This window comes from Petromyzon marinus, chromosome 34, assembly GCF_048934315.1.
Source record: "Petromyzon marinus isolate PM22_M1 ecotype Great Lakes invasive population chromosome 34, UKy_Petmar_22M1.pri1.0, whole genome shotgun sequence".
NCBI lineage: Eukaryota > Metazoa > Chordata > Hyperoartia > Petromyzontiformes > Petromyzontidae > Petromyzon > Petromyzon marinus.
This window is the reverse complement of record NC_133700.1, coordinates 4,505,010-4,532,299: the sequence shown is the minus strand read 5'-3', so window position 1 is coordinate 4,532,299 and position 27,290 is coordinate 4,505,010. Positions and strand designations below refer to the sequence as shown.

General features: G+C 57.3%; 1 protein-coding gene across 1 annotated transcript in view; it reads left to right on the top strand.

Annotated features, from left to right (window-relative positions):
- The window catches only part of LOC116948618 (inactive dipeptidyl peptidase 10-like), a 681,203-nt gene that overhangs the window by 604,775 nt on the left and 49,138 nt on the right, over positions 1-27,290 (top strand). Inside the window, exon 15 of the mRNA XM_032965456.2 lies at positions 23,813-23,860. Coding sequence (XP_032821347.1) covers positions 23,813-23,860 — 48 coding nt within the window. The remainder of the gene's footprint in view (positions 1-23,812; positions 23,861-27,290) is intronic.

Here is a 27,290-nt window from a genome sequence, read left to right as displayed (position 1 = left end):
CACCCACTCACCGTCTCACTCACCCACTCACCGTCTCACTCACCCACTCACCGTCTCACTCACCCACTCCCCGTCTCACTCACCCACTCACCCACTCACCGTCTCACTCACCCACTCACCGTCTCACTCACCCACTCACCGTCTCACTCACCCACTCACCGTCGCACTCACCCACTCACCCTCTCACTCACCCACTCACCCTCTCACTCACCCACTCACCGTCTCACTCGCCCTCTCACCGTCTCACTCGCCCACTCACCGTCTCACTCACCCACTCACCGTCTCACTCACCCACTCACCGTCTCACTCACCCACTCACCGTCTCACTCACTCACCATCTCACTCACCCACTCACCGTCTCACTCACCCACTCACCGTCTCACTCACCCACTCACCGTCTCACTCGCCCACTCACCGTCTCACTCACCCACTCACCGTCTCACTCACCCACTCACCGTCTCACTCACCCACTCACCGGCTCAGTCACCCACTCACCGTCTCACTCACCCCCTCACCGTCTCACTCACCCACTCACTGTCTCACTCACCCACTCACCGTCTCACTCACCCACTCACCGTCTCACTCACCCACTCACCGTCTCACTCACCCACTCAGCCTCTCACTCACCCTCTCACCGTCTCACTCACCCACTCACCATCTCACTCACCCACTCACCGTCTCACTCGCCCACTCACCGTCTCACTCCCCCACTCACCGTCTCACTCACCCACTCACCGTCTCACTCACTCACTCACCGTCTCACTCACCCACTCACCGTCTCACTCACCCACTCACCGTCTCACTCACCCACTCACCGTCTCACTCACCCACTCACCGTCTCACTCACCCACTCACCGTCTCACTCACCCACTCACCGTCTCACTCACCCACTCACCGTCTCACTCACCCACTCACCGTCTCACTCACCCACTCACCGTCTCACTCACCCACTCACCCTCTCACTCGCCCACTCACCGTCTCACTCACCCACTCACCGTCTCACTCACCCACTCACCGTCTCACTCACCCACTCACCGTCTCACTCACCCACTCACCGTCTCACTTACCCACTCACCGTCTCACTCACCCACTCACCGTCTCACTCACCCACTCACCGTCTCACTTACCCACTCACCCTCTCACTCGCCCACTCACCGTCTCACTCACCCACTCACCGTCTCACTCACCCACTCACCGTCTCACTCACCCACTCACCGTCTCACTCACCCACTCACCCTCTCACCCGCCCACTCACCGTCTCACTCACCCACTCACCGTCTCACTCACCCACTCACCATCTCACTCACCCACTCACCGTCTCACTCACCCACTCACCGTCTCACTTACCCACTCACCGTCTCACTCACCCACTCCACGTCTCACTCACCCACTCACCGTCTCACTCACCCACTCACCGTCTCACTCTACCCACTCACCATCTCACTCACCCACTCCCCGTCTCACTCACCCACTCACCGTCTCACTCACCCACTCACCGTCTCACTCACCCACTCACCGTCTCACTCACCCACTCACCGTCGCACTCACCCACTCACCCTCTCACTCACCCACTCACCCTCTCACTCACCCACTCACCGTCTCACTCGCCCTCTCACCGTCTTACTCGCCCACTCAGCCTCTCACTCACCCTCTCACCGTCTCACTCACCCACTCACCATCTCACTCACCCACTCACCGTCTCACTCGCCCACTCACCGTCTCACTCCCCCACTCACCGTCTCACTCACCCACTCACCGTCTCACTCACTCACTCACCGTCTCACTCACCCACTCACCGTCTCACTCACCCACTCACCGTCTCACTCACCCACTCACCGTCTCACTCACCCACTCACCGTCTCACTCACCCACTCACCGTCTCACTCACCCACTCACCGTCTCACTCACCCACTCACCGTCTCACTCACCCACTCACCGTCTCACTCACCCACTCACCGTCTCACTCACCCACTCACCCTCTCACTCGCCCACTCACCGTCTCACTCACCCACTCACCGTCTCACTCACCCACTCACCGTCTCACTCACCCACTCACCGTCTCACTCACCCACTCACCGTCTCACTTACCCACTCACCGTCTCACTCACCCACTCACCGTCTCACTCACCCACTCACCGTCTCACTTACCCACTCACCCTCTCACTCGCCCACTCACCGTCTCACTCACCCACTCACCGTCTCACTCACCCACTCACCGTCTCACTCACCCACTCACCGTCTCACTCACCCACTCACCCTCTCACCCGCCCACTCACCGTCTCACTCACCCACTCACCGTCTCACTCACCCACTCACCATCTCACTCACCCACTCACCGTCTCACTCACCCACTCACCGTCTCACTTACCCACTCACCGTCTCACTCACCCACTCCACGTCTCACTCACCCACTCACCGTCTCACTCACCCACTCACCGTCTCACTCACCCACTCACCATCTCACTCACCCACTCCCCGTCTCACTCACCCACTCACCGTCTCACTCACCCACTCACCGTCTCACTCACCCACTCACCGTCTCACTCACCCACTCACCGTCGCACTCACCCACTCACCCTCTCACTCACCCACTCACCCTCTCACTCACCCACTCACCGTCTCACTCGCCCTCTCACCGTCTTACTCGCCCACTCACCGTCTCACTCACCCACTCACCGTCTCACTCACCCACTCACCGTCTCACTCACCCACTCACCGTCTCACTCACTCACCGTCTCACTCACCCACTCACCGCCTCACTCACCCACTCACCGTCTCACTCACCCACTCACCCTCTCACTCGCCCACTCACCGTCTCACTCACCCACTCACCGTCTCACTCACCCACTCACCGTCTCACTCGCCCACTCACCGTCTCACTCACCCACTCACCGTCTCACTCACCCACTCACCGTCTCACTCACCCACTCACCGTCTCACTCACCCACTCACCGTCTCACTGACCCACTCACCTTATCACTCACCAACTCACCGTCTCACTCACCCACTCACCGTCTCACTCACCCACTCACCGTCTCACTCACCCACTCACCGTCTCACTCACCCACTCACCGTCTCACTCACCCACTCACCGTCTCACTCACCCACTCACCGTCTCACTCACCCACTCACCGTCTCACTCACCCGCTCACCGTCTCACTCACCCACTCACCGTCTCACTCACCCACCCACCGTCTCACTCACCCACTCACCGTCTCAGTCACCCACTCACCGTCTCACTCGCCCACTCACCGTCTCACTCGCCCACTCACCGTCTCACTCGCCCACTCACCGTCTCACTCACCCACTCACCGTCTCACTCACCCACTCACCGTCTCACTCACCCACTCACCGTCTCTCTCACCCACTCACCGTCTCACTCACCCACTCACCGTCTCACTCACCCACTCACCCTCTCACTCACCCACTCACCGTCTCACTCACCCACTCACCGTCTCACTCACCCACTCAACGTCTCACTCACCCACTCACCGTCTCACTCACCCACTCACCGTCTCACTCACCCACTCACCGTCTCACTCGCCCACTCACCGTCTCACTCACCCACTCACCCTCTCACTCACCCACTCACCGTCTCACTCACCCACTCACCATCTCACTCACTCACTCACCGTCTCACTCACTCACTCACCATCTCACTCACTCACCGTCTCACTCACCCACTCACCGTCTCACTCACCCACTCACCGTCTCACTCACCCACTCACCCTCTCACTCGCCCACTCACCGTCTCACTCACCCACTCACCGTCTCACTCACACACTCACCGTCTCACTCACCCACTCACCGTCGCACTCACCCACTCACCCTCTCACTCACCCTCTCACTCACCCACTCACCATCTCACTCACCCACTCACCGTCTCACTCGCCCACTCACCGTCTCACTCACCCACTCACCGTCTCACTCACCCACTCACCGTCTCACTCACCCACTCACCGTCTCACTCACCCACTCACCGTCTCACTCACCCACTCACCGTCTTACTCACCCACTCACCGTCTCACTCACCCACTCATCGTCTCACTTACCCACTCACCGTCTCACTCACCCACTCACCGTCTCACTCACTCACTCACCGTCTCACTCACCCACTCACCGTCTCACTCACCCACTCACCATCTCACTCGCCCACTCACCGTCTCACTCGCCCACTCACCGTCTCACTCACCCACTCACCGTCTCACTCACCGACTCACCGTCTCACTCACCCACTCACCATCTCACTCACCCACTCACCATCTCACTCACCCACTCACCGTCTCACTCACCCACTCACCGTCTCACTCACCCACTCACCGTCTCACTCACCCACTCACCGTCTCACTCACCCACTCACCGTCTCACTCGCCCACTCACCGTCTCACTCACCCACTCACCCTCTCACTCACCCACTCACCGTCTCACTCACCCACTCACCATCTCACTCACTCACTCACCGTCTCACTCACCCACTCACCGTCTCACTCACTCACCGTCTCACTCACCCACTCACCGTCTCACTCACCCACTCACCGTCTCACTCACCCACTCACCCTCTCACTCGCCCACTCACCGTCTCACTCACCCACTCACCGTCTCACTCACCCACTCACCGTCTCACTCACCCACTCACCGTCGCACTCACCCACTCACCCTCTCACTCACCCTCTCACTCACCCACTCACCGTCTCACTCACCCACTCACCGTCTCACTCGCCCACTCACCGTCTCACTCACCCACTCACCGTCTCACTCACCCACTCACCGTCTCACTCACCCACTCACCGTCTCACTCACCCACTCACCGTCTCACTCACCCACTCACCGTCTCACTCACCCACTCACCGTCTCACTCACCCACTCACCGTCTCACTCACCCACTCACCGTCTCACTCACCCACTCACCGTCTCACTCACCCACTCACCGTCTCACTCACCCACTCACCGTCTCACTCACCCACTCACCGTCTCACTCACCCACTCACCGTCTCACTCGCCCACTCACCGTCTCACTCGCCGACTCACCGTCTCACACGCCCACTCACCGTCTCACTCACCCACTCACCGTCTCACTCACCCACTCACCGTCTCACTCACCCACTCACCATCTCACTCACCCACTCACCGTCTCACTCACCCACTCACCGTCTCACTCACCCACTCACCCTCTCACTCACCCACTCACCGTCTCACTCACCCACTCACCGTCTCACTCACCCACTCACCGTCTCACTCACCCACTCACCGTCTCACTCACCCACTCACCGTCTCACTCACCCACTCACCGTCTCACTCACCCACTCACCGTCTCACTCACCCACTCACCGTCTCACTCGCCCACTCACCGTCTCACTCACCCACTCACCCTCTCACTCACCCACTCACCGTCTCACTCACCCTCTCACCATCTCACTCACTCACTCACCGTCTCACTCACCCACTCACCGTCTCACTCACTCACCGTCTCACTCACCCACTCACCGTCTCACTCACCCACTCACCGTCTCACTCACCCACTCACCCTCTCACTCGCCCACTCACCGTCTCACTCACCCACTCACCGTCTCACTCACCCACTCACCGTCTCACTCACCCACTCACCGTCTCACTCACCCACTCACCGTCTCACTTACCCACTCACCGTCTCACTCACCCACTCACCATCTCACTGACCCACTCACCGTCTCACTCACCCACTCACCGTCTCACTCACCCACTCACCGTCTCACTCACCCACTCACCGTCTCACTCACCCACTCACCGTCTCACTCACCCACTCACCGTCTCAATCACCCACTCACCGTCGCACTCACCCACTCACCCTCTCACTCACCCTCTCACTCACCCACTCACCGTCTCACTCACCCACTCACCGTCTCACTCGCCCACTCACCGTCTCACTCACCCACTCACCGTCTCACTCACCCACTCACCGTCTCACTCACCCACTCACCGTCTCACTCACCCACTCACCGTCTCACTCACCCACTCACCGTCTCACTCACCCACTCACCGTCTCACTCACCCACTCACCGTCTCACTCACCCACTCACCGTCTCACTCACCCACTCACCGTCTCACTCACCCACTCATCGTCTCACTCACCCACTCACCGTCTCACTCACCCACTCACCGTCTCACTCACCCACTCACCGTCATACTCACCCACTCACAGTCTCACTCACCCACTCACCGTCTCACTCGCCCACTCACCGTCTCACTCACCCACTCACCCTCTCACTCACCCACTCACCGTCTCACTCACCCACTTACCATCTCACTCACTCACCGTCTCACTCACCCACTCACCGTCTCACTCACTCACCGTCTCACTCACCCACTCACCGTCTCACTCACCCACTCACTGTCTCACTCACCCACTCACCGTCTCACTCGCCCACTCACCGTCTCACTCGCCCACTCACCGTCTCACTCGCCCACTCACCGTCTCACTCACCCACTCACCGTCTCACTCACCCACTCACCGTCTCACTCACCCACTCACCATCTCACTCACCCACTCACCGTCTCACTCACCCACTCACCGTCTCACTCACCCACTCACCCTCTCACTCACCCACTCACCGTCTCACTCACCCACTCACCGTCTCACTCACCCACTCACCGTCTCACTCACCCACTCACCGTCTCACTCACCCACTCACCGTCTCACTCACCCACTCACCCTCTCACTCGCCCACTCACCGTCTCACTCACCCACTCACCGTCTCACTCACCCACTCACCGTCTCACTCACCCACTCACCGTCTCACTCACCCACTCACCGTCTCACTTACCCACTCACCGTCTCACTCACCCACTCACCGTCTCACTGACCCACTCACCGTCTCACTCACCCACTCACCGTCTCACTCACCCACTCACCGTCTCACTCACCCACTCACCGTCTCACTCACCCACTCACCGTCTCAATCACCCACTCACTGTCGCACTCACCCACTCACCGTCTCACTCACCCACTCACCGTCTCACTCACCCACTCACCGTCTCACTCACCCACTCACCGCCTCACTCGCCCACTCACCGTCTCACTCGCCCACTCACCATCTCACTCACCCACTCACCGTCTCACTCACCCACTCACCGTCTCACTCACCCACTCACCGTCTCACTCACCCACTCACCATCTCACTCACCCACTCACCGTCTCACTCACCCACTCACCGTCTCACTCACCCACTCACCGTCTCACTCACCCACTCACCGTCTCACTCACCCACTCACACTCTCACTCACCCACTCACCGTCTCACTCACCCACTCATCGTCTCACTCACCCACTCACCGTCTCACTCACCCACTCACCGTCTCACTCACCCACTCACCGTCATACTCACCCACTCACAGTCTCACTCACCCACTCACCGTCTCACTCGCCCACTCACCGTCTCACTCACCCACTCAACCTCTCACTCACCCACTCACCGTCTCACTCACCCACTTACCATCTCACTCACTCACCGTCTCACTCACCCACTCACCGTCTCACTCACTCACCGTCTCACTCACCCACTCACCGTCTCACTCACCCACTCACTGTCTCACTCACCCACTCACCGTCTCACTCGCCCACTCACCGTCTCACTCGCCCACTCACCGTCTCACTCGCCCACTCACCGTCTCACTCACCCACTCACCGTCTCACTCACCCACTCACCGTCTCACTCACCCACTCACCATCTCACTCACCCACTCACCGTCTCACTCACCCACTCACCGTCTCACTCACCCACTCACCCTCTCACTCACCCACTCACCGTCTCACTCACCCACTCACCGTCTCACTCACCCACTCACCGTCTCACTCACCCACTCACCGTCTCATTCACCCACTCACCGTCTCACTCACCCACTCACCGTCTCACTCACCCACTCACCGTCTCACTCACCCACTCACCGTCTCACTCACCCACTCACCGTCTCACTCGCCCACTCACCGTCTCACTCACCCACTCACCCTCTCACTCACCCACTCACCGTCTCACTCACCCTCTCACCATCTCACTCACTCACTCACCGTCTCACTCACCCACTCACCGTCTCACTCACTCACCGTCTCACTCACCCACTCACCGTCTCACTCACCCACTCACCGTCTCACTCACCCACTCACCCTCTCACTCGCCCACTCACCGTCTCACTCACCCACTCACCGTCTCACTCACCCACTCACCGTCTCACTCACCCACTCACCCTCTCACTCACCCACTCACCGTCTCACTCACCCACTTACCATCTCACTCACTCACCGTCTCACTCACCCACTCACCGTCTCACTCACTCACCGTCTCACTCACCCACTCACCGTCTCACTCACCCACTCACTGTCTCACTCACCCACTCACCGTCTCACTCGCCCACTCACCGTCTCACTCGCCCACTCACCGTCTCACTCACCCACTCACCGTCTCACTCACCCACTCACCGTCTCACTCACCCACTCACCATCTCACTCACCCACTCACCGTCTCACTCACCCACTCACCGTCTCACTCACCCACTCACCCTCTCACTCACCCACTCACCGTCTCACTCACCCACTCACCGTCTCACTCACCCACTCACCGTCTCACTCACCCACTCACCGTCTCACTCACCCACTCACCGTCTCACTCACCCACTCACCGTCTCACTCACCCACTCACCGTCTCACTCACCCACTCACCGTCTCACTCGCCCACTCACCGTCTCACTCACCCACTCACCCTCTCACTCACCCACTCACCGTATCACTCACCCTCTCACCATCTCACTCACTCACTCACCGTCTCACTCACCCACTCACCGTCTCACTCACTCACCGTCTCACTCACCCACTCACCGTCTCACTCACCCACTCACCGTCTCACTCACCCACTCACCCTCTCACTCGCCCACTCACCGTCTCACCCACTCACCGTCTCACTCACCCACTCACCGTCTCACTCACCCACTCACCGTCTCACTCACCCACTCACCGTCTCACTTACCCACTCACCGTCTCACTCACCCACTCACCGTCTCACTGACCCACTCACCGTCTCACTCACCCACTCACCGTCTCACTCACCCACTCACCGTCTCACTCACCCACTCACCGTCTCACTCACCCACTCACCGTCTCACTCACCCACTCACCGTCTCACTCACCCACTCACTGTCGCACTCACCCACTCACCGTCTCACTCACCCACTCACCGTCTCACTCACCGTCTCACTCACCCACTCACCGTCTCACTCGCCCACTCACCGTCTCACTCGCCCACTCACCGTCTCACTCAACCACTCACCGTCTCACTCACCCACTCACCGTCTCACTCACCCACTCACCGTCTCACTCACCCACTCACCATCTCACTCACCCACTCACCGTCTCACTCACCCACTCACCGTCTCACTCACCCACTCACCGTCTCACTCACCCACTCACCGTCTCAATCACCCACTCACCCTCTCACTCACCCACTCACCGTCTCACTCACCCACTCTCCGTCTCACTCACCCACTCACCGTCTCACTCACCCACTCACCGTCTCACTCACCCACTCACCGTCTAACTCACCCACTCACAGTCTCACTCACCCACTCACCGTCTCACTCGCCCACTCACCGTCTCACTCACCCACTCACCCTCTCACTCACCCACTCACCGTCTTACTCACCCACTTACCATCTCACTCACTCACCGTCTCACTCACCCACTCACCGTCTCACTCACTCACCGTCTCACTCACCCACTCACCGTCTCACTCACCCACTCACTGTCTCACTCACCCTCTCACCGTCTCACTCACCCACTCACCCTCTCACTCGCCCACTCACCGTCTCACTCACCCACTCACCGTCTCACTCACCCACTCACCGTCTCACTCACCCACTCACCGTCTCACTCACCCACTCACCGTCTCACTCACCCACTCACCCTCTCACTCACCCACTCACCGTCTCACTCACCCACTCACCGTCTCACTCACCCACTCACCGTCTCACTCACCCACTCACCGTCTCACTCACCCACTCACCGTCATACTCACCCACTCACAGTCTCACTCACCCACTCACCGTCTCACTCGCCCACTCACCGTCTCACTCACCCACTCACCCTCTCACTCACCCACTCACCGTCTCACTCACCCACTTACCATCTCACTCACTCACCGTCTCACTCACCCACTCACCGTCTCACTCACTCACCGTCTCACTCACCCACTCACCGTCTCACTCACCCACTCACTGTCTCACTCACCCACTCACCGTCTCACTCGCCCACTCACCGTCTCACTCGCCCACTCACCGTCTCACTCGCCCACTCACCGTCTCACTCACCCACTCACCGTCTCACTCACCCACTCACCGTCTCACTCACCCACTCACCATCTCACTCACCCACTCACCGTCTCACTCACCCACTCACCGTCTCACTCACCCACTCACCCTCTCACTCACCCACTCACCGTCTCACTCACCCACTCACCGTCTCACTCACCCACTCACCGTCTCACTCACCCACTCACCGTCTCACTCACCCACTCACCGTCTCACTCACCCACTCACCATCTCACTCACCCACTCACCGTCTCACTCACCCACTCACCGTCTCACTCGCCCACTCACCGTCTCACTCACCCACTCACCCTCTCACTCACCCACTCACCGTCTCACTCACCCTCTCACCATCTCACTCACTCACTCACCGTCTCACTCACCCACTCACCGTCTCACTCACTCACCGTCTCACTCACCCACTCACCGTCTCACTCACCCACTCACCGTCTCACTCACCCACTCACCCTCTCACTCGCCCACTCACCGTCTCACTCACCCACTCACCGTCTCACTCACCCACTCACCGTCTCACTCACCCACTCACCGTCTCACTCACCCACTCACCGTCTCACTTAACCACTCACCGTCTCACTCACCCACTCACCGTCTCACTGACCCACTCACCGTCTCACTCACCCACTCACCGTCTCACTCACCCACTCACCGTCTCACTCACCCACTCACCGTCTCACTCACCCACTCACCGTCTCACTCACCCACTCACCGTCTCAATCACCCACTCACTGTCGCACTCACCCACTCACCGTCTCACTCACCCACTCACCGTCTCACTCACCGTCTCACTCACCCACTCACCGTCTCACTCGCCCACTCACCGTCTCACTCGCCCACTCACTGTCTCACTCAACCACTCACCGTCTCACTCACCCACTCACCGTCTCACTCACCCACTCATCGTCTCACTCACCCACTCACCGTCTCACTCACCCACTCACCGTCTCACTCACCCACTCACCGTCATACTCACCCACTCACAGTCTCACTCACCCACTCACCGTCTCACTCGCCCACTCACCGTCTCACTCACCCACTCACCCTCTCACTCACCCACTCACCGTCTCACTCACCCACTTACCATCTCACTCACTCACCGTCTCACTCACCCACTCACCGTCTCACTCACTCACCGTCTCACTCACCCACTCACTGTCTCACTCACCCACTCACCGTCTCACTCGCCCACTCACCGTCTCACTCGCCCACTCACCGTCTCACTCGCCCACTCACCGTCTCACTCACCCACTCACCGTCTCACTCACCCACTCACCGTCTCACTCGCCCACTCACCGTCTCACTCACCCACTCACCGTCTCACTCACCCACTCACCGTCTCACTCACCCACTCACCATCTCACTCACCCACTCACCGTCTCACTCACCCACTCACCGTCTCACTCACCCACTCACCCTCTCACTCACCCACTCACCGTCTCACTCACCCACTCACCGTCTCACTCACCCACTCACCGTCTCACTCACCCACTCACCGTCTCACTCACCCACTCACCGTCTCACTCACCCACTCACCATCTCACTCACCCACTCACCCTCTCACTCACCCACTCACCGTCTCACTCACCCACTCACCGTCTCACTCGCCCACTCACCGTCTCACTCACCCACTCACCCTCTCACTCACCCACTCACCGTCTCACTCACCCTCTCACCATCTCACTCACTCACTCACCGTCTCACTCACCCACTCACCGTCTCACTCACTCACCGTCTCACTCACCCACTCACCGTCTCACTCACCCACTCACCGTCTCACTCACCCACTCACCCTCTCACTCGCCCACTCACCGTCTCACTCACCCACTCACCGTCTCACTCACCCACTCACCGTCTCACTCACCCACTCACCGTCTCACTCACCCACTCACCGTCTCACTTACCCACTCACCGTCTCACTCACCCACTCACCGTCTCACTGACCCACTCAACGTCTCACTCACCCACTCACCGTCTCACTCACCCACTCACCGTCTCACTCACCCACTCACCGTCTCACTCACCCACTCACCGTCTCACTCACCCACTCACCGTCTCAATCACCCACTCACTGTCGCACTCACCCACTCACCGTCTCACTCACCCACTCACCGTCTCACTCACCGTCTCACTCACCCACTCACCGTCTCACTCGCCCACTCACCGTCTCACTCGCCCACTCACCGTCTCACTCAACCACTCACCGTCTCACTCACCCACTCAGCGTCTCACTCACCCACTCACCGTCTCACTCACCCACTCACCGTCTCACTCACCCACTCATCGTCTCACTCACCCACTCACCGTCTCACTCACCCACTCACCGTCTCACTCACCCACTCACCGTCATACTCACCCACTCACAGTCTCACTCACCCACTCACCGTCTCACTCACCCACTCACCGTCTCAATCACCCACTCACCCTCTCACTCACCCACTCACCGTCTCACTCACCCACTCTCCGTCTAACTCACCCACTCACAGTCTCACTCACCCACTCACCGTCTCACTCGCCCACTCACCGTCTCACTCACCCACTCACCCTCTCACTCACCCACTCACCGTCTTACTCACCCACTTACCATCTCACTCACTCACCGTCTCACTCACCCACTCACAGTCTCACTCACTCACCGTCTCACTCACCCACTCACCGTCTCACTCACCCACTCACTGTCTCACTCACCCACTCACCGTCTCACTCACCCACTCACCCTCTCACTCGCCCACTCACCGTCTCACTCACCCACTCACCGTCTCACTCACCCACTCACCGTCTCACTCACCCACTCACCGTCTCACTCACCCACTCACCCTCTCACTCACCCACTCACCGTCTCACTCACCCACTCACCGTCTCACTCACCCACTCACCGTCTCACTCACCCACTCACCGTCTCACCCACCCACTCACCGTCATACTCACCCACTCACAGTCTCACTCACCCACTCACCGTCTCACTCGCCCACTCACCGTCTCACTCCCCCACTCACCCTCTCACTCACCCACTCACCGTCTCACTCACCCACTTACCATCTCACTCACTCACCGTCTCACTCACCCACTCACCGTCTCACTCACTCACCGTCTCACTCACCCACTCACCGTCTCACTCACCCACTCACTGTCTCACTCACCCACTCACCGTCTCACTCGCCCACTCACCGTCTCACTCGCCCACTCACCGTCTCACTCGCCCACTCACCGTCTCACTCACCCACTCACCGTCTCACTCACCCACTCACCGTCTCACTCACCCACTCACCATCTCACTCACCCACTCACCGTCTCACTCACCCACTCACCGTCTCACTCACCCACTCACCCTCTCACTCACCCACTCACCGTCTCACTCACCCACTCACCGTCTCACTCACCCACTCACCGTCTCACTCACCCACTCACCGTCTCACTCACCCACTCACCGTCTCACTCACCCACTCACCATCTCACTCACCCACTCACCGTCTCACTCACCCACTCACCGTCTCACTCACCCACTCACCGTCTCACTCGCCCACTCACCGTCTCACTCACCCACTCACCCTCTCACTCACCCACTCACCGTCTCACTCACCCTCTCACCATCTCACTCACTCACTCACCGTCTCACTCACCCACTCACCGTCTCACTCACTCACCGTCTCACTCACCCACTCACCGTCTCACTCACCCACTCACCGTCTCACTCACCCACTCACCCTCTCACTCGCCCACTCACCGTCTCACTCACCCACTCACCGTCTCACTCACCCACTCACCGTCTCACTCACCCACTCACCGTCTCACTCACCCACTCACCGTCTCACTTAACCACTCACCGTCTCACTCACCCACTCACCGTCTCACTGACCCACTCACCGTCTCACTCACCCACTCACCGTCTCACTCACCCACTCACCGTCTCACTCACCCACTCACCGTCTCACTCACCCACTCACCGTCTCACTCACCCACTCACCGTCTCAATCACCCACTCACTGTCGCACTCACCCACTCACCGTCTCACTCACCCACTCACCGTCTCACTCACCGTCTCACTCACCCACTCACCGTCTCACTCGCCCACTCACCGTCTCACTCGCCCACTCACTGTCTCACTCAACCACTCACCGTCTCACTCACCCACTCACCGTCTCACTCACCCACTCACCGTCTCACTCACCCACTCACCGTCTCACTCACCCACTCATCGTCTCACTCACCCACTCACCGTCTCACTCACCCACTCACCGTCTCACTCACCCACTCACCGTCATACTCACCCACTCACAGTCTCACTCACCCACTCACCGTCTCACTCGCCCACTCACCGTCTCACTCACCCACTCACCCTCTCACTCACCCACTCACCCTCTCACTCACCCACTTATCATCTCACTCACTCACCGTCTCACTCACCCACTCACCGTCTCACTCACTCACCGTCTCACTCACCCACTCACTGTCTCACTCACCCACTCACCGTCTCACTCGCCCACTCACCGTCTCACTCGCCCACTCACCGTCTCACTCGCCCACTCACCGTCTCACTCACCCACTCACCGTCTCACTCACCCACTCACCGTCTCACTCGCCCACTCACCGTCTCACTCACCCACTCACCGTCTCACTCACCCACTCACCGTCTCACTCACCCACTCACCATCTCACTCACCCACTCACCGTCTCACTCACCCACTCACCGTCTCACTCACCCACTCACCCTCTCACTCACCCACTCACCGTCTCACTCACCGTCTCACTCACCCACTCACCGTCTCACTCACCCACTCACCGTCTCACTCACCCACTCACCGTCTCACTCACCCACTCACCATCTCACTCACCCACTCACCCTCTCACTCACCCACTCACCGTCTCACTCACCCACTCACCGTCTCACTCGCCCACTCACCGTCTCACTCACCCACTCACCCTCTCACTCACCCACTCACCGTCTCACTCACCCTCTCACCATCTCACTCACTCACTCACCGTCTCACTCACCCACTCACCGTCTCACTCACTCACCGTCTCACTCACCCACTCACCGTCTCACTCACCCACTCACCGTCTCACTCACCCACTCACCCTCTCACTCGCCCACTCACCGTCTCACTCACCCACTCACCGTCTCACTCACCCACTCACCGTCTCACTCACCCACTCACCGTCTCACTCACCCACTCACCGTCTCACTTACCCACTCACCGTCTCACTCACCCACTCACCGTCTCACTCACCCACTCACCGTCTCACTCACCCACTCACCGTCTCACTCACCCACTCACCGTCTCACTCACCCACTCACCGTCTCACTCACCCACTCACCGTCTCACTCACCCACTCACCATCTCAATCACCCACTCACTGTCGCACTCACCCACTCACCGTCTCACTCACCCACTCACCGTCTCACTCACCGTCTCACTCACCCACTCACCGTCTCACTCGCCCACTCACCGTCTCACTCGCCCACTCACCGTCTCACTCAACCACTCACCGTCTCACTCACCCACTCACCGTCTCACTCACCCACTCACCGTCTCACTCACCCACTCACCGTCTCACTCACCCACTCATTGTCTCACTCACCCACTCACCGTCTCACTCACCCACTCACCGTCTCACTCACCCACTCACCGTCATACTCACCCACTCACAGTCTCACTCACCCACTCACCGTCTCACTCGCCCACTCACCGTCTCACTCACCCACTCACCCTCTCACTCACCCACTCACCGTCTCACTCACCCACTTACCATCTCACTCACTCACCGTCTCACTCACCCACTCACCGTCTCACTCACTCACCGTCTCACTCACCCACTCACTGTCTCACTCACCCACTCACCGTCTCACTCGCCCACTCACCGTCTCACTCGCCCACTCACCGTCTCACTCGCCCACTCACCGTCTCACTCACCCACTCACCGTCTCACTCACCCACTCACCGTCTCACTCACCCACTCACCATCTCACTCACCCACTCACCGTCTCACTCACCCACTCACCGTCTCACTCACCCACTCACCCTCTCACTCACCCACTCACCGTCTCACTCACCCACTCACCGTCTCACTCACCCACTCACCGTCTCACTCACCCACTCACCGTCTCACTCACCCACTCACCGTCTCACTCACCCACTCACCATCTCACTCACCCACTCACCGTCTCACTCACCCACTCACCGTCTCACTCGCCCACTCACCGTCTCACTCACCCACTCACCCTCTCACTCACCCACTCACCGTCTCACTCACCCTCTCACCATCTCACTCACTCACTCACCGTCTCACTCACCCACTCACCGTCTCACTCACTCACCGTCTCACTCACCCAATCACCGTCTCACTCACCCACTCACCGTCTCACTCACCCACTCACCCTCTCACTCGCCCACTCACCGTCTCACTCACCCACTCACCGTCTCACTCACCCACTCACCGTCTCACTCACCCACTCACCGTCTCACTCACCCACTCACCGTCTCACTTACCCACTCACCGTCTCACTCACCCACTCACCGTCTCACTGACCCACTCACCGTCTCACTCACCCACTCACCGTCTCACTCACCCACTCACCATCTCACTCACCCACTCACCGTCTCACTCACCCACTCACCGTCTCACTCACCCACTCACCGTCTCAATCACCCACTCACTGTCGCACTCACCCACTCACCGTCTCACTCACCCACTCACCGTCTCACTCACCCACTCACCGTCTCACTCACCCACTCACCGTCTCACTCGCCCACTCACCGTCTCACTCACCCACTCACCGTCTCACTCACCCACTCACCGTCTCACTCACCCACTCACCGTCTCACTCACCCACTCACCATCTCACTCACCCACTCACCGTCTCACTCACCCACTCACCATCTCACTCACCCACTCACCGTCTCACTCACCCACTCACCGTCTCACTCACCCACTCACCCTCTCACTCACCCACTCACCGTCTCATTCACCCACTCATCTTCTCACTCACCCACTCACCGTCTCACTCACCCACTCACCGTCTCACTCACCCACTCACCGTCATACTCACCCACTCACAGTCTCACTCACCCACTCACCGTCTCACTCGCCCACTCACCGTCTCACTCACCCACTCACCCTCTCACTCACCCACTCACCGTCTCACTCACCCACTTACCATCTCACTCACTCACCGTCTCACTCACCCACTCACCGTCTCACTCACTCACCGTCTCACTCACCCACTCACCGTCTCACTCACCCACTCACTGTCTCACTCACCCACTCACCGTCTCACTCGCCCACTCACCGTCTCACTCGCCCACTCACCGTCTCACTCGCCCACTCACCGTCTCACTCACCCACTCACCGTCTCACTCACCCACTCACCGTCTCACTCACCCACTCACCGTCTCACTCACCCACTCACCGTCTCACTCACCCACTCACCCTCTCACTCACCCACTCACCGTCTCACTCACCCACTCACCGTCTCACTCACCCACTCACCGTCTCACTCACCCACTCACCGTCTCACTCACCGTCTCACTCACCCACTCACCGTCTCACTCACCCACTCACCATCTCACTCACCCACTCACCGTCTCACTCACCCACTCACCGTCTCACTCGCCCACTCACCGTCTCACTCACCCACTCACCCTCTCACTCACCCACTCACCGTCTCACTCACCCTCTCACCATCTCACTCACTCACTCACCGTCTCACTCACCCACTCACCGTCTCACTCACTCACCGTCTCACTCACCCACTCACCGTCTCACTCACCCACTCACCGTCTCACTCACCCACTCACCCTCTCACTCGCCCACTCACCATCTCACTCACCCACTCACCGTCTCACTCACCCACTCACCGTCTCACTCACCCACTCACCGTCTCACTCACCCACTCACCGTCTCACTTACCCACTCACCGTCTCACTCACCCACTCACCGTCTCACTGACCCACTCACCGTCTCACTCACCCACTCACCGTCTCACTCACCCACTCACCGTCTCACTCACCCACTCACCGTCTCACTCACCCACTCACCGTCTCACTCACCCACTCACCGTCTCACTCACCCACTCACTGTCGCACTCACCCACTCACCGTCTCACTCACCCACTCACCGTCTCACTCACCGTCTCACTCACCCACTCACCGTCTCACTCGCCCACTCACCGTCTCACTCGCCCACTCACCGTCTCACTCAACCACTCACCGTCTCACTCACCCACTCACCGTCTCACTCACCCACTCACCGTCTCACTCACCCACTCACCATCTCACTCACCCACTCACCGTCTCACTCACCCACTCACCGTCTCACTCACCCACTCACGGTCTCACTCACCCACTCACCCTCTCACTCACCCACTCACCGTCTCACTCACCCACTCACCGTCTCACTCACCCACTCACCGTCTCACTCACCCACTCACCGTCTCACTCACCCACTCACCGTCTCACTCACCCACTCACAGTCTCACTCACCCACTCACCGTCTCACTCGCCCACTCACCGTCTCACTCACCTACTCACCCTCTCACTCACCAACTCACCGTCTCACTCACCCACTTACCATCTCACTCACTCACCGTCTCACTCACCCACTCACCGTCTCACTCACTCACCGTCTCACTCACCCACTCACCGTCTCACTCACCCACTCACTGTCTCACTCACCCACTCACCGTCTCACTCACCCACTCACCCTCTCACTCGCCCACTCACCGTCTCACTCACCCACTCACCGTCTCACTCACCCACTCACCGTCTCACTCACCCACTCACCGTCTCACTCACCCACTCACCGTCTCACTCACCCACTCACCGTCTCAATCACCCACTCACTGTCGCACTCACCCACTCACCGGCTCACTCACCCACTCACCGTCTCACTTACCCACTCACCGTCTCACTCACCCACTCACCGTCTCACTCGCCCACTCACCGTCTCACTCGCCCACTCACCGTCTCACTCACCCACTCACCGTCTCACTCACCCACTCACCGTCTCACTCACCCACTCACCGTCTCACTCACCCACTCACCATCTCACTCACCCACTCACCGTCTCACTCACCCACTCACCGTCTCACTCACCCACTCACCGTCTCACTCACCCACTCACCGTCTCACTCACCCACTCACCCTCTCACTCACCCACTCACCGTCTCACTCACCCACTCACCGTCTCACTCACCCACTCACCGTCTCACTCACCCACTCACCGTCTCACTCACCCACTCACCGTCATACTCACCCACTCACAGTCTCACTCACCCACTCACCGTCTCACTCGCCCACTCACCGTCTCACTCACCCACTCACCCTCTCACTCACCCACTCACCGTCTCACTCACCCACTTACCATCTCACTCACTCACCGTCTCACTCACCCACTCACCGTCTCACTCACTCACCGTCTCACTCACCCACTCACCGTCTCACTCACCCACTCACTGTCTCACTCACCCACTCACCGTCTCACTCGCCCACTCACCGTCTCACTCGCCCACTCACCGTCTCACTCGCCCACTCACCGTCTCACTCACCCACTCACCGTCTCACTCACCCACTCACCGTCTCACTCACCCACTCACCATCTCACTCACCCACTCACCGTCTCACTCACCCACTCACCGTCTCACTCACCCACTCACCCTCTCACTCACCCACTCACCGTCTCACTCACCCACTCACCGTCTCACTCACCCACTCACCGTCTCACTCACCCACTCACCGTCTCACTCACCCACTCACCGTCTCACTCACCCACTCACCGTCTCACTCACCCACTCACCGTCTCACTCACCCACTCACCGTCTCACTCGCCCACTCACCGTCTCACTCACCCACTCACCCTCTCACTCACCCACTCACCGTCTCACTCACCCTCTCACCATCTCACTCACTCACTCACCGTCTCACTCACCCACTCACCGTCTCACTCACTCACCGTCTCACTCACCCACTCACCGTCTCACTCACCCACTCACCGTCTCACTCACCCACTCACCCTCTCACTCGCCCACTCACCGTCTCACTCACCCACTCACCGTCTCACTCACCCACTCACCGTCTCACTCACCCACTCACCGTCTCACTCACCCACTCACCGTCTCACTTACCCACTCACCGTCTCACTCACCCACTCACCCTCTCACTCGCCCACTCACCGTCTCACTCACCCACTCACCGTCTCACTCACCCACTCACCGTCTCACTCACCCACTCACCGTCTCACTCACCCACTCACCGTCTCACTTACCCACTCACCGTCTCACTCACCCACTCACCGTCTCACTGACCCACTCACCGTCTCACTCACCCACTCACCGTCTCACTCACCCACTCACCGTCTCACTCACCCACTCACCGTCTCACTGACCCACTCACCGTCTCACTCGCCCACTCACCGTCTCACTCACCCACTCACCCTCTCATTCACCCACTCACCGTCTCACTCACCCACTTACCATCTCACTCACTCACCGTCTCACTCACCCACTCACCGTCTCACTCACTCACCGTCTCACTCACCCACTCACCGTCTCACTCACCCACTCACTGTCTCACTCACCCACTCACCGTCTCACTCACCCACTCACCCTCTCACTCGCCCACTCACCGTCTCACTCACCCACTCACCGTCTCACTCACCCACTCACCGTCTCACTCACCCACTCACCGTCTCACTCACCGTCTCACTTACCCACTCACCGTCTCACTCACCCACTCACCGTCTCACTCACCCACTCACCGTCTCACTCACCGTCTCACTCACCCACTCACCCTCTCACTCACCGTCTCACTCACCCACTCACCGTCTCACTCACCCACTCACCGTCTCACTCACCCACTCACCATCTCAATCACCCACTCACCGTCTCACTCACCCACTCACCGTCTCACTCACCCACTCACCGTCTCACTTACCCACTCACCGTCTCTCTCACCCACTCACCGTCTCACTCACCCACTCACCGTCTCACCCACCCACTCACCGTCTCACTCACCCACTCACCGTCTCACTCACCCACTCCCCGTCTCACTCACCCACTCACCGTCTCACTCACCCACTCACCGTCTCACTCACCCACTCACCGTCTCACTCACCCACTCACCGTCGCACTCACCCACTCACCCTCTCACTCACCCACTCACCCTCTCACTCACCCACTCACCGTCTCACTCGCCCTCTCACCGTCTCACTCGCCCACTCACCGTCTCACTCACCCACTCACCGTCTCACTCATCCACTCACCGTCTCAATCACCCACTCACCGTCTCACTCACCCACTCACCGTCTCACTCACCCACTCACCGTCTCACTCACCCACTCACCCTCTCACTCATCCACTCACCGTCTCACTCATCCACTCACCGTCTCACTCACCCACTCACCGTCTCACTCACCCACTCACCGTCTCACTCACCCACTCACCGTCTCACTCACCCACTCACCGTCGCACTCACCCACTCACCGTCTCACTCACCCACTCACCGTCTCACTCACCCACTCACCGTCTCACTCACCCACTCACCGTCTCACTCACCCACTCACCGTCTCACTCACCCACTCACCCTCTCACTCACCCACTTGCGCACTCACCCACTCACCGTCTCACTCACCCACTCACCGTCTCACTCACCCACTCACCGTCTCACTCACCCACTCACCGTCTCACTCACCCACTCACCGTCTCACTCACCCACTCACCGTCTCACTCACCCGCTACACTACAGGTCACAGCGCTGCTCTTTTCCCTGCTCTTCCATCGCACCGCTCGACTTTGCAATTCCACAATTGCCTCCCACCGCCTCTCTTTCGCCAAGCTCTTATGAATAACCTTGCTCAAGTCAAAAAACGCATCGACTCCTTATCTATTACACTTCCAATGGACATGTTTGTCGCTGACCACATGCCATGCTTGGACCTTTGGGCCTGTGCTCAGCAGCCACGAAAACAACACCCCCACCCCCACCCCCCCGCACTAATACCAAAACCCCTTCGTCTGCAAAAGGGCTTTAACTATTCAGAGTCCATGTACATTTGTTACGAAAGGATACCTTTTTTTTGGCAATGTGGTGCATGCACAAGAAACAACGTAGTTGTAAGAATCTGGAGAAAATCCCTCTACAACCAAGGCCCACTCGTCCTCCTCTGCTGTCCTAATATTCGTGAACTTCCTTCCCCCAGCTGTCCGTACTGCCGACTCCATGTACCGGTGTAAGTCCAGGCCCAATGCTTTCCATGTTTCCTTCTGCCGACAACGAATTGCCTCCGTCTACAAAATGAACGCGCCCGATGATTCCGTGCAGCGTCTTGAGATGCGGTCCCACTTAGACGCCCGCTCATCTAGAGCCACAATGTGTTGGAAAGTGCAGTCACTTGAATGGCCCTTGCTTTGATTTAAAGCTTTCGTGACTGCAGTAATTCATATTCTTAGCTTTTTCGGTAAAGTCACGTTGAAGGGAAAACAATAAGATAATAAAATATATATCAAACAATAAAATTCTCACGACGTTTCGACCATAACACAAGCGGTCATCATCAGGTGTGAAAACCGCCAGTTCTTTCAAATGTTTCTTGCCGTTGGTTTTCACACCTGATGATGACCGTTTGTGTTATGGTCGAAACGTCGTGAGAATTTTATTGTTTTATATATGTTATTATTTTATTGTTTTCCCTTCAACATGACTTTACCGAAAGAGCTAAGAATATGGCTCTTGTTTGTACAGAAGCAAGGGTCTTTAGAAGTGAGGGACCTATGGAATTGAGGATGTACCTCTGTCTGTCTGTATGCATGTTCAACTTCTTTTGCACCGTACGTAGCCATCCTGCGCTAATGGGAGGTGCGTGAGAAGGACAACAAACCGACACAAAAAGCAGTTTCGCGTTTCGTTCGTTTGTTCTACTTCCAACCTTCGACCTCGGACTAAACACCTGTGACTGTGATTGGTGATGGAGGGTAGAGCAGAGGTGGTGTGATCAGCGTTGGTGTGGATGAGCGGTGTGGGGGTTCGTGAGAGCCGACACGATGATTGACCACCTGCATAGGACGGGCTGCGCTCGACGACAACACCCTGGTGTAGCCGGCTACCGACGAGACACGACAGATGCTGTGACGGGGACGATGGGCCACGGCCAATGAGGCGAGCCAAATGAATGACACGCGTCCAAGATGGCGACCGATCGTGGAGGCGCGGAGCGGTGAAATCCGTTCCACGCTCATCGGCGAGACGGAGGGTAGCCGCACCGGACCTTGAGGGCTGGCGACGGCGTGTTGCGTCTGTGGCCTTAGACGGGCAACTGCCGCTGGGGATGATTATGATGAAACTGATTGTTCTGCACGCGGCATTGCGAGGGAAATCATTGACTTCAGTCGGATCAATTGCGACGTGAGCGCTCAGCCCCTTCCGCATGGCTGCACCACTCATCCCTGCCGTATTTGTCTCCCCGCCGCTCCTCGCACACAGGTACTTCATGAGTACCGAGGAGTCGCCCCTGCAACGGCACCTGTACAGGTGAGCGACGGTTGCCACCTCATCGATGGTGGCTAGATTATAAAACTAATTTCAAGATTATAAAACTGATTTCTTCAGAACTGATTTTGGCGTTTAGATTGTTGTCCTCCCCCCGCACCTATGATTAGCACGGTTGGCTACGTATGGTGTGAAAGAAGTTCAACATACATACATACATCGACTACCGTTAATAACTCAGAGCCAGGAACGATATCATTTTGCTTCGAACTGGGACCCCAAAGCGTAAGGGGAGGGAAAGATCGACAGTTTGCCAGCATCGATTCAAAGCAAGCCTCGCTCTGCTGATGAGAAACCGCGTGTGGAAGCCGGTCCGGGGTTTGCTTGTCTTGAAACGATGCTGCCGAAAGTTGCACTTTGAGAAGGCTGTGCGGATTCTGGGGTGTGTAGGAAATAGCCGAGAGAGGGGTATGCGGAGGCGACGTCTCGTCTGCCTATTCATTTCGACTCCCACTCATGGTCGGCATTTCCGTCTCACAAGCGTGGTGGATGAGGAAGGGGGGAGGGGGTACGTCATTATAGAGCCGTGGTTCTAACCCTTGTTGGTATGGTGACTCCCCCCCCCCACACCAATCAATAACTAGTGATCCCTACACCCCCCACACACACACCCTAATTTTCCCCATAATACCCATTCGTGAAAAGCATATTTGTTTCTGCGTGTGCCATATACCTTTTAGACAAAGACGTTAGATTGTGTTGATGATGATGATGATGGAGAGCAGTGGTGTAGTGGTTGGTGCACTGGACAACGAACTCCGGTGACACGAGTTCAATTCCCGCTCACAGCCACCAACACCAGTGACGATTAATTATATTATCTGAACTGCTCCTGGGCTTCCTCTGTGTTGACTCAGCCTCAAATGAGTACCTGGTGCGATGTGTAAACATCTCGACTTTGGGTACATATGCGACCGAATGTGGTGCTGGCCACCCACCCCCACGTGTGCCGTGCTAGCCTTCATTGATGCTACTCGCTAACAGCTCTTGTCCCAACAATCCGTTGAGGATATTTGGGGGATCTTTGTCTTTGATACCTCGAAGAATAAACGTGACAATAATTGTTCATCTTTCCCGGACCGTTCTATCACGCTTGATGTGCCCGCCATAATAGGAAATCGCTAAACCAAACTGGCCCGTCCGCAGTCTGTAAAGCCAAGCGGAGGGATTAATCCATGCAGGATAATACTGCAGGCAATAGCTCTTCCTTGGTGCGGTGAGATTGGCGAATGCTGGTAGACTGCACTTAACAATGTGCCGGTACCTTCTGGAAGAAAAAAAAACGGAATCCCGTCGGTCAATCTCCCCGGGCCTTCTTTTCGCTCTGCAGAGCGGCTATTGCTCTGAGAATTCTGCAGTGTGTGCCGCGTATCCCTTTGTTCTGGGGCAGCGTTAATTACGAGCAGCGAAGGTGTTACGTTGAGTTTATATTTTTGTATATGTCCGCTTGTTCAACGCTGCCAACCTAATCCCTTGTTTTTAGTTTTTATTTAAATTTTACTCGGTAGATTTTCACCTTTTTCACTGTGTTGCTACAACAATTGCCAAAACAAATTATTATTAATAGGGCGCGCACATTTTTTTTGCCATTTTTAGTTATTTATTTTTGGTGGAATAAATTACAAAATTGCTCACTTGGCATTCCAGGAGGCACCTTCTGCTTTGCGTGCGCGGGTGCAGATTCTGCATCCTTGTCTCCTTTTTCTCATCCTTGCTTTTGTCAAGAAGAGATTTATGTTTTTAATCGAGAGCTATGGTGGACAGCTTGGCAATGGGCACCCCCAGCTTTGACCCCCCCCCCCCACGCCTCCTCCTGGTTTCAGGAATGTGGCCAGGGTTCGATGTGGGATCGGCCAGCGGGAAGGGTGGGGAATCGCGAGACAGAACCCACGTCTCCATGACAACCGCGAAGTGAACCGGGTCGCAACCTGGACTCAGACCAGATTCCCACTCGGGGTGTCAGCTGTCCTGGTTTCCCCGGGGATCTTGTTGAGGTCGCTGCTGGCGTGGGGCATTTGCCAGGCCTCCTACGAGGACATCGTGCCTGATTTGCACAAGTTGCGTAATAATCAGAATCGATATCCTTCTTTTTCCTGGAGGAATCCGATGAGCTACGGAGCTTTTTATTTTACAAGTGTCCAGTAAGGGGCGGGTAATAACGTTACAAAAAAAAAACAATACAAAACACGACAACAGGGCGAAGTACAGGAAAGGCAAACAAATCACTAAAGAGATATACCAATAAAAAATTTACACGGCTCAAGGCAACTCATTTGCATCTCCGCTCTCCCGGTATTGTGAGCTAATAACAGCATCATTATGATTCTTATTATTATAATTCCCATTATATATCCAGGGTTTTTAAATATGTAGCAACCCTCGTGGCGAGATCCGGAGCAGTCCCCAGTGACCAGCAGGGTGAAGTATGGTCAAACAACCCCAATGACGTAGGGAAGGCCTTTATCCTGCCTTGGATTAACAAAGGGCTGTACATTTATTATTTTAATTATAATTTTATAATACAGTCGCTTATTATATTTAGTAAAAAATAATTTATTCATCATTGCCATGCCAATTAATATTTAAATCCGTGAAGCAAATGGATTGAAATGGGAGGAATGATCAATGTAATGCTGATGTGACATCATTGCGTTCCATGTGTGTGAGTCATCCTATTTAACGCATATCAGAACCAATTCTATATTTACTTGAGGATTGTGACATATAGTTTTCTAAGCGTGGCTCAGAATTTTATATGCAGCTGGTAATTGGAGTTATGAGATATTTTTTCTTCGTCATTTCCCTCCGCCCCCCCCACCCTCCATTTTATTCCAACGGTGATACCGGCATCATGCAGTGAATCACCAAGTGTTTGAGAATGACCCATCGAAGGTGGCATCAAAGAACTACTTCTGAGATCCCTACAAGTAACATCTTATCCATACGACGGGCGCTGAATTTTCTCACGCACCTCGCTATAGAGACTATCATAACAGGGCATTGAACCCAACTTTTTTTTTGGCCAAATTAATAAATAAATAGTTCCAACACAATGGCGATTTTATTAAGTCATTAATGACTGAGCTGAGACCGTAAACTGACTACTCTTAGGAACACGGTTTAAATCATGGCTGGGTGAATCCTGGATTCAAAACCCAGGGATGGTACCAGTGCTGGCTCAGTGTGTGCTAATCGCACCTCCAATTAGCACGGTTGGTTACGTATGGTGCGAAAGAAGTTCAACATACATACATACATCTGGCCTTTCAACTATCCGGCCACCTCCGAATCATATTGTTGTGGCGCACACCCACGGGACCATGACCTGGCCCGGGAGGAGTGCGTTCACCGCTTGTTGCAGAGGTTCAAAACCGATGGGCCGCCCTGGTTATTAACGTGTGTGGTGTGTCAA